The sequence below is a fragment of the Triticum dicoccoides genome, chromosome 1A (genome assembly GCF_002162155.2).
Source record: "Triticum dicoccoides isolate Atlit2015 ecotype Zavitan chromosome 1A, WEW_v2.0, whole genome shotgun sequence".
Classification (NCBI taxonomy): Eukaryota; Viridiplantae; Streptophyta; class Magnoliopsida; order Poales; family Poaceae; genus Triticum; species Triticum dicoccoides.
In genome coordinates, this window is record NC_041380.1 from 552,625,591 (window position 1) to 552,644,351 (window position 18,761).

An 18,761-nucleotide genomic window follows, 5' to 3' on the forward strand; every position below is an offset into this window, starting at 1 on the left:
TCGACTGCGAACCCAAAATTCGTACTCTGGTGGTTGAGACGCTGAATCTCACGCGAGAGGAAAGTCACCATGCCCCATTCTGTCCGGTTCTGCTTCTGAAAGCTAGTTGCTGTTTTTTTATGCATAATCTCTCAGTGTTTACCGACCACGCACACACATCGAATTGTCCAAAGACATTTCCAGCTGAACTCTTGGAGGTTCTCTGCCTTTCACATCTTTTGCAACAGCGACAAAGTAAGAAGAAAGAGGGGATGATGATCTAGCTCACCAGCTCTCCATGAGGACTTGGTCCTGGTTCATGACTCATGAGCGCCAGCGCTGACATGGAGAAGCCGTCCTCGTTGGGGGTGAGGAACTTGTACATGGGCGCAGCATCGTACCGCCGGGAGAGGCGGCCGTCCTTGCCCTCCTCCACCGTGCACGACACCATGCCGTACGAGGCCAGCAGCCGGAGCATGCAGTCCACCATGTCCGCCGCTTCCAGATTCGCCGTGGACGGGAGCTTGGCGACTACCTCGGTAGGGGTCAACAACTTGCAGCCAGCAGCCATCAGGGTCTCATCAGGGTGTGCTACATGTCATTAAAATAAGAACAAATCAATAGAACTATAACACCAAACTGATTATATGAACCATCCATGATACTGTGACAGAGGTTTTTAAAAGCAAGCCAATAGCATGATGTCACCACGATGTAAGTTTTAAAAAAGCAAACCAAACTGATTACATGCTTCGTGATGTAAGTTTTCAGTTCTTTCCATTCCTCACCACGATTTGCGAAATAATACTTAATTGTGATGCATGAATCTGTGATATGGTCAAGCAGGTGGGGAAATCCAGCTTCTACCAGCGGCAGGAGCAGTATCGCAAGCACGCTCGACGCCGGCAGCTCTGTCTGATACCAAATCCATGCTCCCAAGAATATAGATTATAGAAGTCGTAGGCCTCGCCAGGTGAGTCAAATGTCAAATCCTATGCAGGTTCAACAACATGATCTCCTCGCTTTTCTGGATAACACCTGATTGTTTTCTCAAGAGCTCCAATTCTATTAGGGCATGGTGTTCTATCAAGCGGTTGCTTACCTATCCGTACCCTGCAAGACAGGAAATGACATTTCATTTGTTGGCATTGGCAGGCACACAGGTAACATGCCAACAACAAAATGATTTTCACCACTTTAACTAGAATACGAGTAACACAGGTAACATGCCAACAACAAAAAGATTTTCACCATCTTAACCAAAATACTAGTAAGGACCACACATGCTTCAGCTCAGTACCACAGGACCTAATTAATTCAGGCATCCACATGGCATTATTAAAATTCTGTATGTCACAATTATTTAGCAGTACAGAACTCCCAACCAGAGGTAAATTATGCCTCATGGTGTGCTGCAGTACAGTACCCCAGGTCCTAACCAATTCAGTCATCTGCATGGCATCATCTAATTTCAGCATGTCAAACTTATTTAGTTAATCTATGACAGTGAACTACTAATAAGAACCATTCATGGTATTGAGCCAGGACCATACAACAGACCGGCATCCTATTTATAATCACAGGATTATGAAGAAACCGTGAGCAAGCCAATAGCATGATCTCCAATTATACTAGTTATGATGGTCTAAACAAATTTCAGCAAAAATGATATGTCCAGCTGGTTTACGCCCATTTGCACCACTGGGAGGCATGTGCTTTTACCTTTTAGTCCAGCCTGGAGCTTGAGGGTCGACCTTGCCTGTTGTCTGAACCGAAACTGCAAGCATCACTATCTTCATGGTCTTGAATTACTGCGCCCTGCTCGTCGGTTGCCCTCTTGAATCCTAGTCACAGTACTCCCAGTTCCTCATTGTCTGCTCGATCACCGAGATCCAGGGCCGCCGCCAACATTACTCTTGGCTGTGATGGCTGCCCCGACGAGGCTGAATCCAACCCAATCCTGGACTGCAAGCTGTCAGCAGTAAAATTTGAACAGATCCTTGCAGGTAGCAGGCCTTTACCCAACCTAGGCGCTTCATCTTGCAAATTCCAGCATCCATCAAAGCTTGGTCTCCTTCACCCATCTTAAGCCAGCAAAGGCTCCTAGTTGAGTACAGTGTTGCATCATCTAGGCAGCGGTCTGCTGCCTACATTAACAAACAAACAAAAAGTCACCACATTGGCTTATTAACTGCTATGACCCACATATACTACTGCGCTGTTCTCAGGTACGTACACAAGAAAATTGCCAGGGCAGCTTACCACTAGACTAGAGTTAAGGTGGTAAACTGGGCACTGATTACCTGAGAAATCAAATAATTGATACACGTTAGGATGCTGAAATTAAGACCCATTCATCCAAACAAGAGCTTAATTTGCTCCTCTGTCCTCTCTATCCAACAATTAGTATAATAAGATAAACTATTGACAATTTTCTATAACAGATATACTATTTGACGGCTTTATGCCAGAGTTACAATTGAAATTTTGAAGCAAATCTACAGTGATGTCCTACTGGGTTTTCTGTTACTAATGCAGAAAACCTTAGTAGCGTTGGTACTTAGTCACAGCAGAAATTGCTTTCTGTAACAGCCATGCAGGGGATTTGCATCAATAGACTTTCTAAACATAAATGCAATCCCTATAGAAAGAAAATTAAAACAGCAAAAGAAAAAATAAAGGACGCACATACACTTTGATGTTACTAAATTCTTACTAGAGATTCAAAATAATAGAAAGCACGTCAAATCTCAATTTAAAGCTTTGGTTATCACACAACAGCAAATTAAGTGTAGGCTAACTGGCTAAGATATGGTGCAAGTGCAATAATATACCATAGAGTAAAGTTTGACTGCAGTAGCATAATCGTTTCTCTTATTTGCCTTGCTTTCTTCTAACTTGAGATCAGCTGGATTCATGGTGTTCATGGAGTCATCCTGAAACAGCACACAAATCATTTGGCACAAGTAATGAGGACGTGTGGTAAGGAGATAAGACTTACATACTTACATGAGCTACATCAGAAGGGCATGAGAAAAAATTAAGAAGACAAAATATTTATGATCTGAACATTTTATTGATCCAGTTCACTCATTTATATGACTGCACAATAAACTACTTATTTCACATACCACAGTAAACTTCACATCACATCCTCACACAAGGATTGAGTACCTATTATTAAGTTAAGGGCATGCTGAAGAACCTATAGAAAGCAACTTATATTGGCAGTGATGTCTCAAGGACCAACCGGAATCATTAATGGACTTCTTAGGCTTTGAGGGTGAAAATAATAGATAACTAAGTTTTGCTTAGCCTTAACAAACAGCATGGTTTTGCATTAGTTTCTTAACATAATATTGCTGGAGTGAAAGTTAAAACTTACTCCCTCTGTTCCGAAATAGTTGTCGTTGGGGAACTTTTCCGACCAGGTGAAAACAGGATAAAGTACCAAACTACCCTCAATTTGAAATTCTTGTCGCCGGGGATCTTCGTCTTACTCCATCGCTCCTCCCCTCCGCCAGGCTCCATCCCACTGCTGCAGCTCCGGCGTCCGTCCGCGCCGGTCGCAGCTCCCTCGTCGGCCGCCTTCCTCCGCTCCAATCAAGAGCCCAAACTCGTACGCAGCTCCCTCGCCGTCCGCCACAGCCTCCAGCCGCCCGCGACTCCTGGCCGTCGCGCCCCCCGCGACTACTGGCCTTCGCGCCGCCCATGCTCCTCCCCGCACCGACCAGCAGCAGCGCCGCCCGTGCTCCTCCTCCTCCTGCCTGAGCCTTCCAGCTCCTTGATTCAGGCACTGGAGCTCCGGATCCGGCCAATTGACCTCCGTCCGTGCTCCTCCCCGCACTGACCAACAGCAGCAGCAGTGCAGCCTGTGCTCCTCCTCCTGCCTCAGCCTTCCAGCTCCTCGATTCAGGCACTGGAGCTCCGGATCCGGCCAATTGACCTCCGCCCGTGCTACTCCCCGCACTGACCAACAGCAGCACTAGCGCTGCCTGTGTTGCTGTTTGAATTGATCAAAATTGTTAATCGCCAAAGAAATTGATCGCCGGAGTTGTACCACTTCTTCTTGCCACAGACAGAAATTGATCAGATGTGGTGATTGACCAGGACGTCTTCTCACCAGTCATAGCAAGCTTGAATTGATAGCCAGAGCAATTTTGAATTGATCAGCAAGGAGCAGCCACTGTCCATCTGTTCACCTGTCAAAACTAGCAGATCAACAGTAGAAGCAAGGATCAGCAAGGAGCAGCAAGGATCAGCAAGGAGCAGCAAGGAGCAGAAAATTGGCAAATTAGCAGATCAACAGTAGGTGAGCTACTCCATTTTTATGTGCTCCATCTGCTACAAGAAATTCAGTGTACTCATGCTTGCAATTGTACTCTTGCAAACAAATTACTCCATGCTAGTACTCCAGATCATGATTAAGAACTCAAGAAAACAATGTTAGTTCTGGCACTAAGTGTGGCTCTACATCTATGAGATCACTTCTGGTGTTAGTATTGGGTCATGCAACTTCGGCTAGGATGTTCTTGGTTGCTTAATAACTTAACTAGATAGACATACTTAATGCAAAAAAAAGCAGGCAGAAAGATTTCTTATACTAACCGTGTAGGATATGACACCAACACCAAATCCTTCAAGCAATCGTCCCATATACAGGAAAGAAGTGTCCTGTAAAACAAACGCCGACAAGCGCGACAGGTTCAGAAGCAGCAACAGCAAGTGGTGAAACTAAACCTTTGGAAAATGCACTACTGTCATACTTTTGCGAAGGAGATGGCAAGCCAGCCGATGATGTTAGGAATAGCAGCAATCATACCACCATCCTAATCCTAATTTTAATTTTGCTCCTAGCTACTCCTAATTTTTAAGTACTCTACAGTAACAGAAAAGGTACTGAATTTTCTTAATTTGATCATACCACCATCTCAATGAATCAATGTTAATTAAAGGAGTACATTTTTTTAATTTTCAGTAGTACAAATTCCAACAACATCATCAGTCCAAAACATTAAGCTATTAACTGAATTTTGTGTGCATAACTGAATTTAACTGAAATTACATCTATCTCTGAAACTAATACCAAGTGGTGGTAATTCTTGAGTAAGTACATTCTTGACAAAGAGAAGAGAAGAGAGAAAAGATTCATTTATTTTTAAAAGTACTGATGCAAGCATAGAGTACACAAAACCTTCATTAGAGTATAAAAAAGTTTATGCAAGCATTAAAGGAACAGTTTCAGTTATTTTAATTAACTGGGAAAGTTCCGGCTAATTTTATTAAAGGAAAAGGTTGAGTTAATTTTAATTAAAATAAAAGAAGAGAAGAGAATAGCAGAGCAAGCAATGCTACCGCTCCAAGCTAATCTGACTGCAAATCATAAACTACTGCAAGCAGCTCCATGAAAAGAAGTACTGCAAGCAGACTACTCCAAGCAGTACTACACTAAGTAATGTCACTTCAAGTAGTACTACACCAACTAATCTCTACTGATGTCATTTAAAGCAGTAATCTCTTCAACTAATCTCTACTGATGTCATTTACAGTATTTTTGTAAACTGATTTTTTTGCCAAGGAAACAAAATTTTATAGCTTCAGGCCTAAGTACAGAATAGCTTCAGGAGCAAAGGAAAAGAAAAACATACCCAAATTTCTGAAGTGTTTCAGGCATCTCCCAACAATCTGGACGGGCAAAAAGGGAGTTTTATTCTCGTCTATGAAATTCATACCAACAATTCTTCCTTCCAAATCAATCAGAAGACCACCAACGAAAATCTGAAGAAAATGGTACCAATGTTAACAAGTACTCATTCAATAAGATCCATACAAAGAATGTGAGCACTTATAGAGCTCAGCATGTCGAAAGAGAAACTGAATGTTGTACACCTCAGCATGTCGTCCCTTTTCGACCAAATTATCTACAGAAACATTGTACATTCAGTTTTCAGGCAAAAATGTTCAGAGATAATTAAGATACAGAAAACTAATTATGGCTGGTAATGTTTCATTAACCTAGGAAACTAATTCTTGCTTTGACAGTAAACGGACAACAATTGACCATAACAATATTGTCATTCTTGCTTTGACAGTAAACAGACAGCAATTGACTAATTCTTGCTTTGACAGTAAACATACAACAATTGACAGTACACAGACTGAATTTATATGTACTTCTTCTTCTTCTTCTTGTACTTATACTTATACTTATACTTCTACTTCTACTTCATCTTACATATTCATATCTTCAGGAGAAAATGGATCTCCCAGACCTCAACTTCACTCCACCTGCAGAAGATGTGGATGAAATGGATGAAAATGCAGAAAATGAAATGGAAGGACATGTAGGAGATGATATGGAAGGAGATGATGGAGAGGGAATGGAAGGAGATGAAATTGTTCAAAATCCAGGTACAGTTACACTTGATCATTCCATCATTTCATCACTTGATCATTCCATCACTTCATCACTTGATCATTTCATTTAATCATTTCTTTGTTGTATGTCTTGGTGCAGGTGCTGGGCAAGTTGGTAGAAAAAATAAAACCCTCAATGACCAGCAAAAATTTGCTGCTTATGTAGCATTGCATACACTGTGTATTAGTAGAGGAGGCACTTTTAAGAAAACTGATACGCAAGATATTGCAAATTTTTTTGGAGTGGGTGTTTGGAATATACAAAGAATTTGGAGGAAAGCAATGTTGCAAATTCAACAAGGTCAAGAGGTAGATGTTGCCGATCAGAGAAAAGGAAATTCTGGAAGAAAGCCTAAGGACATTAACCTAGAAAAAATCCTAACAATCCCATTAAACAGGAGGTCTACTATTAGATCACTAGCCTGTCAACTGGGATGTAGACTACTACACTTCATAGAAAGTTCATGCTAAATTTGATTAGGAGGCATACAAACTGTTTGAAGCCGGCTTTAAAGGAAAAGAATAAGATGGATAGGATGAATTTTTGTTTGTCGATTTTTGATGAGGCAACAACAACAACTGCGAGGCCTAAGTTCAAGACTATGCATAACGTTGTCCATATTGATGAGAAGTGGTTTAACATGACAAAGAAGAATAGAACATATTATCTGCTGGATGGGGAGGAAGAGCCTACGAGGCCTATACACGGCAACTGTATTGGCAAGGTGATGTTTTTAACGGCCGTTGCTAGGCCAAGGTGGGACAGCGAAGGAAACGTGACCTTCTCTGGGAAAATCGGTATCTGGCCATTCGTGAAAGAAGTTCCTGCTCAGAGGAGAAGCGACAACAGGCCCAGAGGTACAATAGAGACAAAGTCAATAAAGGTCGACAGAAAAGTGATGAGGGAGTTCCTGATAGAGAAAGTCTTGCCATGTATTTGCATGCGAAGAGGAGGAATTTGAAGGCTATGATGTTTACAAGCTCAACAGAATTTTCCTAACTCTACAAATGTGCATGATTGAGATCATGAACCATGCGGGGGGAAATGGGTATAAAATACCACATGTTAACAAGGAAAGGCTTGAGGGTCTTGGGTAGCTACCTCCAAGACTAACATGCCCGAAAGAGGTTTACACGAATGCCCTATACAACTTAGAGGTAATGGGGAGGGTTCAGTGATGAGGCTTGTTCGGATGCTTGAGATGAGGCTTGTTCGGATGCTTGAGATGAGACTTGTTCCGATGCTTGACATGAGGCTTGTTCAGATGCTTGAGATGAGGCTTGTTCGGATGCTTGAGTTTATTTACTGTCATTATTTAAGTTGCGATACAAACTATATGTGCATCCAAAAGAATTCGGCTATGTGTATCCGCTTACTAAGATTCGGTGCATCTTTTTCCTGAAGTTCAGCCAAGTGTTCTTTTCCTGAATGCTCACCTGTAGCAGCAACATTACACAAAGAGGCGAATTCAGTCAAGTGCAGAGACGTGTCAGAGGCAAATTCAGTCAACATTTGCACAAAGAACTGTTGTCTCATGTAACTACAGAGGCCAGAGCGCCCTCATCACCCACCAGGACCAGTCTGTACCTTTGTTTGCACGGGAGTGGTTGTCGTCCGCTTTGGCGAGCATCGCTGCCACGGTCCTGCAGTAGAGCATTCGCATAAGAGCAGAGCAGAGGGCAGCTGCTGCTCCCCATGTTCTCTTCTTCAGTCCTGAAATTGAGATAGCAAGCAGCAAGAGGGGATGATTGCTGGAATTACCCACAAACGGCAGGCGATTCAGTAGAAATTCGCAGCTGGAGGCTGGCCGAATCGGCTCTGCCCCAAAAAAATTCATGGAGAGAGGGAGAGTAGTGAACTGACCTGGAGCTGGATCTGGACGGAGGAGGTCAGAACTGGCCATGGCGCTCATCCCTCCGACAGGCTCTCCGTCTTCCTCGGCGGCGGCAACGACATGACGAGAGTGAAGAGGACTACACAAAGTAAGAGCGGCCGGCACCACCCCCTATTCCCGCTGCTCCGGTCCAGCACCGCTGCTCCAATCCAGCACTGCCCTCCTCCTCCCGCTGCTCCAACACGGATCGAGCACCGCCGCCCACAGATCGAGCACCCCGGCTGGTAAAAATTTCACCTTTGACCGACGAGGGGGAGACGGGTTGCTAGTTTTAGGGGTGGTGAGGAGCAAGGCTGCGGTGAGGAAGACACCGACGAGAGGGAGAGGGCGGCGACTGGCCGGCGGCACAAGGGATCTGGGCAGGGAGGAGCGAGTGGTCGTCGGGCGCCTTGTGGTCGTCGGGGAGAGAGTGTTGGCCGGGAGAGAGCGTGTGGTCGGGGAGAGAGCGAGTGCGAGGGCAAAAGGGGAAACGGGAGAAATATCGTAACGTGACAAAAAATGAACTGATAATCCCCGACGACAACTATTTTGGAACAGAGGGAGTACATCATTACGAACATCAGGATCTGCACCAGCCTCCAGTAAGCACTTGTAGAAGTCAGTTAAGCCATTGTTGGCAGCAATTGTTAAGGGGGTTACAGTGCCAACACCCTTCACCTCAGCGCCAGCCTAACACAAAAAATGTTGCAAAGACACTTCTAAATAAGCATGACATCATTTATACTCCTTCCTTTTTCATATGATACTTATCAAGAGTTCAAAAGATGTCAATGAAATGAGATGAATGCACCATACCTTAATCAGAAGCTTCACACATTTCAGCGAGCCAACATTGAGAGCCACAATAAGAGGTGAATAGGCAGTGTTGAATACCTTGTTACACTGAGAAGAAATATTAAGAAAATCAATACCATTACATGATGAAAGTTCGGGAACATGTTTGATCATCTTTTTATCATTGAAATAGAGATATCTTTGTTAATATGGGCAGTTGACGAAGAGAAAGTAGTACCAGACAAAACAATCATGAATTTACTAATGTGGATCCTGTTAACCTAAGAAGGAAGGGTACATAAACGAGTGACGTACATCTGCATGGTGGTCCAACAAAATCTTCATAGCACCAAGCCACCAACCTGCTTACAGAAAGCAGCCATATGCAGTGGTGGCCCAGTATCACACAATGAAACAAACATTGGCCCCTTCTGAGATCAAGGCCTTTACTATTTCACAATTTCCTGAATGAGAAATACAAAGCAGGTTATTTCATAACAATGTGGAGATCCAGCAGGTTATTTGCATAATACATAATATCCAACAGGTTATTTGGCATTGCTGCTGCTGCTGCTGTTATTGTGACAGTACTTTTTGTTAGTGAAAGCCTGTTAATATCATTTTATCATGGGCATATGCGGGAGACAGTTACCTTAGGGATCAAAGTTTCCAAAGCAATATGTACACTTAGCTAGTTGTGTTGGAATACTACCTCCGTTCTCAAAGAAATGACATGCTAGAATGTGTGCAGTGAACTTTAAAAAAAAACACTTAATTTATACCACCAGCCTACATCAATGACATGTAGAACCAGACCCTACCTGTCATTGACACAACCTGGTTTTGTAGATGAAAGTTGCACCATAAGTAATGGTATGGATGAATATAGTTACTCCACCTGCAGATTTATTAGGATTTTGCACATGAAAATGACCATGGATTTGTCATGAAAAATACTTTCATGTAACAAAACTTTTACTAACAAATTATTATTATGAAACCTAATGGCCAAACATGTTTGACGGAGACCATGTCAATGTCCTCTAAATGGCAAGTAAAATGAACAGAGACAATAATTAATGAGTATAAATTCTAAAATGTGTTTAAACAATATAGGAACCCACATGGTACCAAATTGTCCAGAAAATAGGAGTGTATAGCCTCACAGTTCTTTGCTAGATATCTTTGCTATATGTAAAGATTGAAATCTGCGGAAGACAATCTAGTGCGAACTACAGCTCCAATGTTAAGAGGTTCATTTTATTATGTTTTTCATGCAACATAAGATCTGGATATGTATTCATTTACCTTAGGAAGTAACTGTGAAATAACTAGGTTGCAAACATCAGGAAAATTATTGCAATGAGAACCAAATAATCAAAGAAGGTACTATACGAATGTGACATCACTCACTTATAAATGTATAACCAGCAACAGTAACTGTAAATAGTGGCTATAAACAAGTTCATATTTGCTATCTTACAGCTGATAGAGACATAAACAAGGTAACTTCTGGATTTACATAATTGAATAGATGTCAGTGAAATACCCACAACAAGTATGAATAGTGGCTTGAGAGAAATTCATATTTTACTATTTTTTTCTGACACGCAATAAATTATATCACTTCTGAATTTATCTATACTGAATTTATGTCAATGCAGCTCATCTTGAGACAAGGAATACATGATTCATGATACATACACACACGCACATTGATAAATGGTGTTTTTTAGACTTAAAAGATAGCAATTAATAAACAACTCATTTGCCACAGAAATATCTCTAAATGCTCAGATGACACTGTCATATCTATGCACATGCACAACCAATTACGACATGGACATTTTCTACCTTCTTACTTATAATGCATATAACATGATCCATTTCAAGTTTCATTACATCACCCCAGAACACACAAACAAAGAATTTGAAGACACGGAGGAACAAGATAAGGACACATAGGGAGAGACCTCCTGAAGCAGACAAATGGAGAGGCGTAGACCCTTTTTCATCGGGCTTATCTGGATTAGCACCGTGATCAAGAAGATACTGGAAAGTGTCCACAGTGCCAGCAATAATGGCATGAGCCAGAGGTGTATAGCCTATCAGGAACATCAAAGAGAAGAAACGGAATAAGAACTAGGAGGACAGAATATGAACATGTAAAGGTTTTGCGATATGAACATGCATCTGTTTCCAGAATACACATACAAACTTTTTACATACAACAGCACATTCAGAAGTCAGAACTAGGAGGACAGAAATTTTAGGTTCCCTTTAAAAGTAATCATACATGAAAATATCTTGGCGCAAGGCACTGACACTTTTCATTTTTAATGATCCACAATAGAATGAATCACCAAAAGATTAAAAAAGGTTAGGCTATAAGCGCCCAAGTCATGTGTACATAATCAAACAAGTGTCATATGACTCCAGTTCAATATGTACATATTATGCAAGTGCCGTGATGCCAAGATACTTTGTTACACAATACAAAGATCAGATACTACAGGTCGTTTAAAAGCCAGAGTGTATTCATAAACAGCATTAAACAAAAAATAATGGAGGAGTTTGGAGTTCATTGTTGATTCATCAAAATAAAAAAGTTCCTGTCCAAACTAAAGCCAGCTATTTTGTGGGGGTACAAGTGCAGAAAAAAAAAGTGAAGCTAGAATCATTTTTCCTAGAAAGCAAACTGGTGCATGGAGAAAAAAACAAGTTGATAGAATTTTCAGGGGTAAAACTGTAAAAGGGGATGGAAGCTAGCATCGATACTCTTTCTACTGAAACAACTCTGTCAAAACAGTATAAGCTGCGTCTGGAATAAATGAACTTCATGAGATTAATGCAAACAAAGGAGTTAGATGTATGTTTCAAAAACAGGGCCAATTGACGAGTTATAAGCCTTAGATTTCTCAACAAAACAAGCTAAATCCAGTCCCATTTTTGGCATAAATTAGTTCAATTCCCGTCCCACTTCAAGGCAAATGCCAGGTAAAAGGGGCATATACAAGCTGACTTTACCTAAAATTTCCCTCCAGTTAAGGTAATCTACAAACCATTTTCTATGATAGTAGTTTGTAGACTGCCAAAACTAGAAATATGAAACACGGAAACGACAGAAACGGAAGCATGGTTACACATGATTGATTACGCATCGTGCAGACCGCATGAAATTCAACCCAAACTGATAGCCATCCTCATGGTAAGTGATCAGTCCCTCCCATTGCTTGGCGTCAAGAAGGCAGACAACCAAACAGCCAATCCATCACGTCTATCAAGAGGAGATAAACGAGTCATCTACTCTAGTCTAGGGGGGAAGAAAACAAGGGTCTTGCTTTCGTAAGAGGAGGGAGGGAGACCAAGTGCCCACCTGTCTCGTCGGTGGAGCTCCTCGACCAGGTACACGCGCACCGGCATTCTCCCGCGGCGCGTGGCCAAGTGCAGCGCCCCGGCGCCGCGGAGCTTCACGGCCTCCGCCGCATCCCTGAGGCGCCCCTTCCCGCCGTCCAGCGCGCTCGCGGCCCCTGCGTGGTGACACGGACCCATCAAAACTGGAAAAAATCTCCCAAAATCGGCGCTCGATCGAGCACCCAGAAACCAAAATCCGCGGGCGGAGCGGGATGCGAGCACATACTCTTGAAGAGCTGGAGGTTGCCTTCGGCCGCCGCCTGGAGACGCCGCCGCTGCAGTGCACCGGGACCTGCAGGGGGAGAAGAGGGGTCGGGTGTTAGCGCTGGGGTTCATCCGCAGTTTATCAGGGGCCGGGCATGGGTTTGGGGGAGGAGGTCGCTTACCGGAGGCGAGGGGCGGCGCCATGGCCGCTGCCGGAGAGTGTGTCGGCGGTGGATTGGTGGGAGTTGGTAAGATTTTGGAGCGGGCTGCCTAAGGCCGGGCCGGGCCGGGCTCGCAAAAAACCCACCTTCAAACTCTAAGCCGAGCCCAGCCCGAAGCCTGATACTTTCCAAGTCCGAGCCCAGCCCAAACACAGGCACGAAACCCAACCCCCGGCCTGAATGACACTTTTCATGCCTCCCGGGCATGCCCCTCCCGAAGGCCAAGCCCGGCCCAAAGTTGGATACTTTTTCAAGCCTAGCCCAAACATACTCCCGAAGCCCGAAAAACCCAACCTGACTGACACTTTCCATGCCTTCGCGTGCACCCCCGGCCTAAACTATATTACGTGCTTGAAAATGAGGCCTGATCTCGTCCCAAATGTCAAGCCCAACTCAGCCCAGCCCAGGTTTTTTACCGGGCTCGGGCCGGGTTGTCGAGCTAGATTGTCTGTCTATCAAGCACCTGGAGAAAAAGTTGACATCTGTAATTTTTTAAATCGTTGCATCCTAAATGAGCTGACATATCTCCTTCCTCTAAAGCCTCATTGGCTGCCATCCTCCCATCACCGTCTTGGTCGACATGCCCACCCATCCCTGTACCCCCTCTTCTCATATGAAGAGCCCCAAGGACCACGCGTCCCTGCCTCCCTCGCTTGGTGGCTGACGGTGGGCCCCACACCATGTTGGCACGCCTACTCAAGACCGTGTTCGTATACAAACGTGATTTGCATCGTATATGCACACCAAAATCAAGTTGTGGCATTAGTTTAATGTATGTCGCAAGTTTTAGCAGCAAACTAACTTTTCGCTCCAAGTTTTAGCGACGGTGGTGTAAATTGACTCTTAATTTAGAGTGCATGGTTTTAACCAAGAATTGGCCCGAGGAGGAAAGGTGCCACGTCACCTTGACTGACCCTACAAATAGGATAATGTTGGCACCCTTAGTGCACAATGATTTCCAGCAATTATTCTCAAAGGGAGTAAGTTCCTTGCGAAAAAGCAATGTCGGCTGGAGATGGAGGCAAGGCCTCTGTTACGCTAGCATTAGGACTGAGTGGATTGGTGGGAGTTGATAGGATTTTGGAGCAGGCTGCCTAAAGCCGCGTCGGGCTTGCAAAAAAAAACCTTCAAACTCTAAGTCTGAGCCCAGTCCGAAGCCTGATACTTTTCAAGTCCGAGCCCGGCCCAAAAACCTGGCCTGAATGAGACTTTCCCTGCATCTTGGGCATGCCCCTCCCGAAGGTCGGGCTTGGCCCAAAGCCGGATACTTTTCAAGTCCAAGTCCAAGCCCAGCCCAAGCATACTCCCGAAGCCTGAAAACCCGACCTGAATGACACTTTCCATGCATCCGCGTGCACACCCAGCCCAAACTATATTATCTGCTTGAAATTGAGGCCTGGTCTCAACCCAAATGTCAAGCCCAACTTGGCCCGGCCCAGATTTTTTACCAGCCTCGGGTCGGGTCGTCCGGTTGGACTATCTATCCATCAAGTACCTCTAAAAAAATTGGCATCTGTATTTTTTTAATTGGGTCGTTGGATCCTGAATGAGTTGCCATATCTCCTTCCTCCGACTGTTTATATTGTTCAACTTCTTCCCATTTCTTTCCTACAACCTACTCCCCCCGCATCTGACTAGTATTGCCACACGCCGTCTCACTGGTTGCCCTACTCCCATCATTGTTTGATGAGGCACAGACTAGCGAGACGCTAATTCACGCGCGTAGACAACCCGACCTTTCACGGCGATGCAAGATCAGTAGTCCTTTCCCCGTGTTCCTCCTCGCAACCTTTAATAACAATCTCTACCCGTGCACGAACAGTACGTGAACAAAGATAATGACCCCCTCGGATCAACACGTAGGCGTCGATGTAATGATCAACCCTTCGTCGCTAGTAATTTCCTCGATGGGAAAATCACAGAAAATACTCAAGATTGGATCGCCCAAAAACTGGACGTTTTCTGAACCTTGTTCATAACTCACGAATAAAACTCAAAACTGATCTCCCATGTTACAATGGCCGTGGCCCGTGATAAATAGCCATCTCCACGTGACTGCTCCCCTAAAGGGGAAAAAAGAATTAACACCTAAACAAGTCGTGCAAGACTTGGACTAGAATAAGAAACAAAAATCCTAACCGATCACAACCGAAACTACTATTTAAGAAACTTCCTAATATAATATTCTTGCTAATTAGCATGCATGTATTTATCTAGCACGTAACGTGCGTTCCTTATTCCATGGGATTGGAACGAACATGCCTTTATCCATTGAGGGGGAGTTCTGAACATGGGAATGATCTTCTGTAGTTTCGGCTCGTGCCCTTGGTTTTCTTGTTCGAGGGTCAATCCATGCATGGGTCTGTGACTTCTTCGTCTCTGTTCTTTGCATGATACATCAAAAACATCAAGGCTGCCCCACACTTCCCTCCGCTTGCCATACATACGGTATTTGCGACTTTTGTTTCGGTCGTTTGGCTGGAACAATATAGGTTGACCTTGAACTCGACACAATACTAATTCCAGGGCCACATAAAAAACGCATTCGCCCATCAATGCCTCGTTGTTTTTCAGTAGCATGCACCAAATTTGTTCGCCCAAGTTCCGCTTTGCTTGTCATCTCTTTAGTTGGTTTGACTTGAGTGGCGACGACATTTGAAGATACACCGGGTATTACATTGGTCATATCATTGTCTTGGTCATCGCCCACACCCATACCTGTACCCACTCTTCCCATATGAAAAGCCCCAAGGACCCCCGCAAACCCCCTGCTCGACCCACACCCGTCAAATTTCGGACTTGCTTCCGCTCATGCACAGCTCAGCCATGCTGTGGCCCCTTTTGCCCTCATGTTTTCGCAGAAAAAGTGACTGCCGTCCAAAAAAATTATGAACCATTTTGCAAACGAAAAAATAAACATATTCAATTAGAAGCTTCCACTAGGATGGATTGTGATGTTATATTTTATATTAATTCCTTGAATTGAGGTGTTAAGTAAGAATTTCATAGGACTTTAGGATCCTCGGTCGTTTGTTATCTATTATTGTCGTAAGGTGAAGGCATTATCTCTGCCATTGATCATAACAGAACCAAAAGTCTTGGAATTTACAAATTGGCAATAGATGTAAATTGAGTATCTCCTGATCTAAAGCAAAAGGTTTTTTTGGAAAAGGATCTAAAGCAAAAGTAACTCCACATTAGTTCAAGCCCTTTTCTTGGACTTTTAAATTGCCAATCTGCTCTGATATTATTTTTGCGTGAGCACTTCATTTTTTTTCCTGAGCACTTTATTTTAGTATATCCATGCATCAAGGGTGAAAATTCTGCACAAATAACTCCACACCTTCCTAGGCACTCTCTTCCTTCCTAGTGGCAACTTCAAATTATTCAAACCCAAGACAAACTTGTTGGGATAAGTTGGACCTTCTTAAGAAAAAAATATAAAAAGAGGTTGACAAAATTAGATGGCTAACCTGCACTAGCTCTAATGGAAACAATCAAACTTATAATTGGCCCTCTATAATGACAAAACCCATGTGAAAGTCCCTGTATCCATCTCTAGTGGCCTACTTCCTCCATCCACATATACAGGGCTTAATATGTTTTCGAAGGTAGTCTTTGACCAATGATAAACTTATTCGAGTTTGGTATCATATTTGGCAATAACCAATTGGGAACACCACCACCCCTCCCCCCTGGGTGGCGACATTCACCTTGTATCCTCATTTTTACCGGAACACTGCCATCGCTTCCGCCTCCTTACCTTGTTGCCCCTTCCACCTCCATGCGTAGTGCAGCCATCTTCGAACCTGAGTGTATCTCCTTCCTCTCTCACCGGCCACTGGCACAAGGGTCGACATGATGACATTGTCAACCACTTCTACAGTTGCGACCACTATACTTTCCTGAATTTGTGTCGACGACTTCTCTCGGATTAGACCGGGACCATACTTGGCCAAGCTAGGGCTTACAGCATCTTCAGCCACGACGAGCAAATTTCATCCATCCAACGCTCGCGGACGCGCCTGGTTAGTGACCGGGCGTGTCCGTTTTGAACCCCTATTTATCTGTCCGTGCAGCCACACTCCTTATTTTTCTTCTCATATGTCCGGTCACTTGCACGTGATTGGCGGAGATGAAGAGGGAGAAATAAAAGAATGAATAAAGAAAGAGAAAAGGTGGTCCAGGTGGGGTCGCGTCCTATGTGGCGGAATGTCCGGGCGCGTCCGCAAGTCCTCATATCCTTCCCATATTTTTGAAATGGATATGAGGGTTCGCGGACAGCCTGGGCATACAGGGATGATACGAGGAGTCCGGTTGGGTCACGTTTTTTCTTCTCTCTCCTGTCCGGTCACTGATCGGGCGCATCTGCGGGCATATGCGGGATGGTTTGAGGTGTTCGGCTGTAGATGCTCTTTTACTTATGGAAAAAAATGTGATTATCTATCACATCCTAGCATCTCTACAACTACTCTAGAAAAGGGAGCCCCCTGGTTGAATCGAGCTTGAGTACGATGTGTCAACGGGTGTTTGGCCTTTTGCAGACCGCCTTGTTCAATCTTCCAGACAGGGCCATTAGCATGTGAGACAAACATGTCACTGTAACATCAACAAAGTACGCTAACCTCCTGTGTGGTAATACGGCATCATTCGGTCCATGAAAACTCAACAAAATAACAAGGAACAAAGGAAGACGCTACAAAGAAAACGGCACGGCAAGATGCACGTTTGCTTCTTAGCTATTTTTTTAACAATACATTTTTTTATTAATTTATAGAAATAATACATGGTTTAGATATTTTTCACAAATAATACGGCGTTTGCTTGCGGCAAAACGACTGGACCTAATCGTCTTACCTGTAGATGATTAGTGTCCAGTCGTCTCACAACAAGTCGTCCTCTCTGAAGATGATTAGTTCTAGTCGTCTTCCCTGAAGAGGATTAGTTTCAGTCGTCTTCCCTGAAGATGATTGGAATTAATCATCTTACCTGTGGCTAATTAGTTCCGGTTGGCTTACCCTAACACGACAGTTGCATGCAAGCAAAATTGTGAGCTAATGGAACTGTATTTCGTCCCATAATTGTCTCAGCACCCTCGCTTGAGCCTGGCCTAATTGTCCACAACACTTTTTTCATAACCGGGTTCCCAGGAACCCTTTCCCGCCAAAACCTGCCTTTCTCGCCATCTTCTTTCCCGCCAAACCTGCCTTTCCCGCAATCTTCTTTCCCGCCAACCCTTCTGTTCCCGCCATCATCTTTCCCGCCAACCCTTATGTTCCCGTCAACTTCTTTCCCGCCATCACTTCTCTTCCCGCCATTTTCTTTCCTGCCATATTTCTCTTCTCGACTTATACCCCCCCACACATACAGAAAGGTGTTGGGAAACGTAGCAGAAATTTAAAATTTTCTACGCATCACCAAGATCAATCTATGGAGTCATCTAGCAACGAGGGAGAGGGGAGTGCATCTACATACCCTTGTAGATCGCGAGCGGAAGCGTTCAAGAGAACGGGGTTGATGGAGTCGTACTCGTCGTGATCTAAATCACCGATGATCGTAGCTCCGAACGGACGGCACCTCCGCGTTCAACACACTTACGGTTGGGAGAGACGTCTCCTCCTTCTTGATCCAGCAAGGGAAGGAGAGGTTGATGGAGATTCAGCAGCACGACGACGTGGTGGTGGAAGTAGCGCGATCCCGGCAGGGCTTCGCCAAGCGCAAGCGGGGAGGAAGAGGTGTCAGGGTAGGGAGGGAGGCGCCAGGGCTTCAGGTGCGGCTGCCCTCCCTCCCCTCCACTATATATAGGGGCCTAGGGGGCGCCGACCCCTTGTAGATCCCATCTAGGGAGGGGCGGCAG

General features: G+C 44.2%; 1 protein-coding gene, 1 long non-coding RNA gene and 1 pseudogene across 8 annotated transcripts; all 3 read right to left on the minus strand.

The window, feature by feature from the left end:
• Window positions 1–259: 259 nt before the first annotated feature.
• LOC119288768 lies at window positions 260–12,936 on the minus strand (annotated as a pseudogene).
• LOC119288781 lies at window positions 4,167–5,052 on the minus strand. Its single transcript, XR_005141280.1, has 3 exons — window positions 4,746–5,052; window positions 4,588–4,653; window positions 4,167–4,181 (listed from the first exon to the last, which is right to left on the minus strand). It is a non-coding gene; the product is annotated as an uncharacterized LOC119288781 (long non-coding RNA).
• LOC119288718 lies at window positions 5,627–8,401 on the minus strand. 7 transcript variants are annotated; one of them, XM_037568297.1, is made up of 6 exons: window positions 8,261–8,401; window positions 7,985–8,110; window positions 7,774–7,833; window positions 6,215–6,267; window positions 5,869–5,900; window positions 5,649–5,757 (listed from the first exon to the last, which is right to left on the minus strand). In XM_037568297.1, the coding sequence occupies exons 1-4, from the start codon at window positions 8,307–8,309 to the stop codon at window positions 6,227–6,229; spliced, it is 276 nt and encodes a 91-aa protein (XP_037424194.1). In that variant the 5' UTR covers window positions 8,310–8,401; the 3' UTR covers window positions 5,649–5,757; window positions 5,869–5,900; window positions 6,215–6,226. The 7 variants fall into 7 exon arrangements, 6 of the variants coding, with proteins under 6 accessions (XP_037424200.1, XP_037424207.1, XP_037424190.1 ...); XM_037568303.1 differs by lacking the exon at window positions 5,869–5,900 and having other exon boundaries at window positions 5,627–5,757; XR_005141271.1 differs by having other exon boundaries at window positions 5,633–5,900; window positions 6,215–6,499.
• Window positions 12,937–18,761: the final 5,825 nt, after the last annotated feature.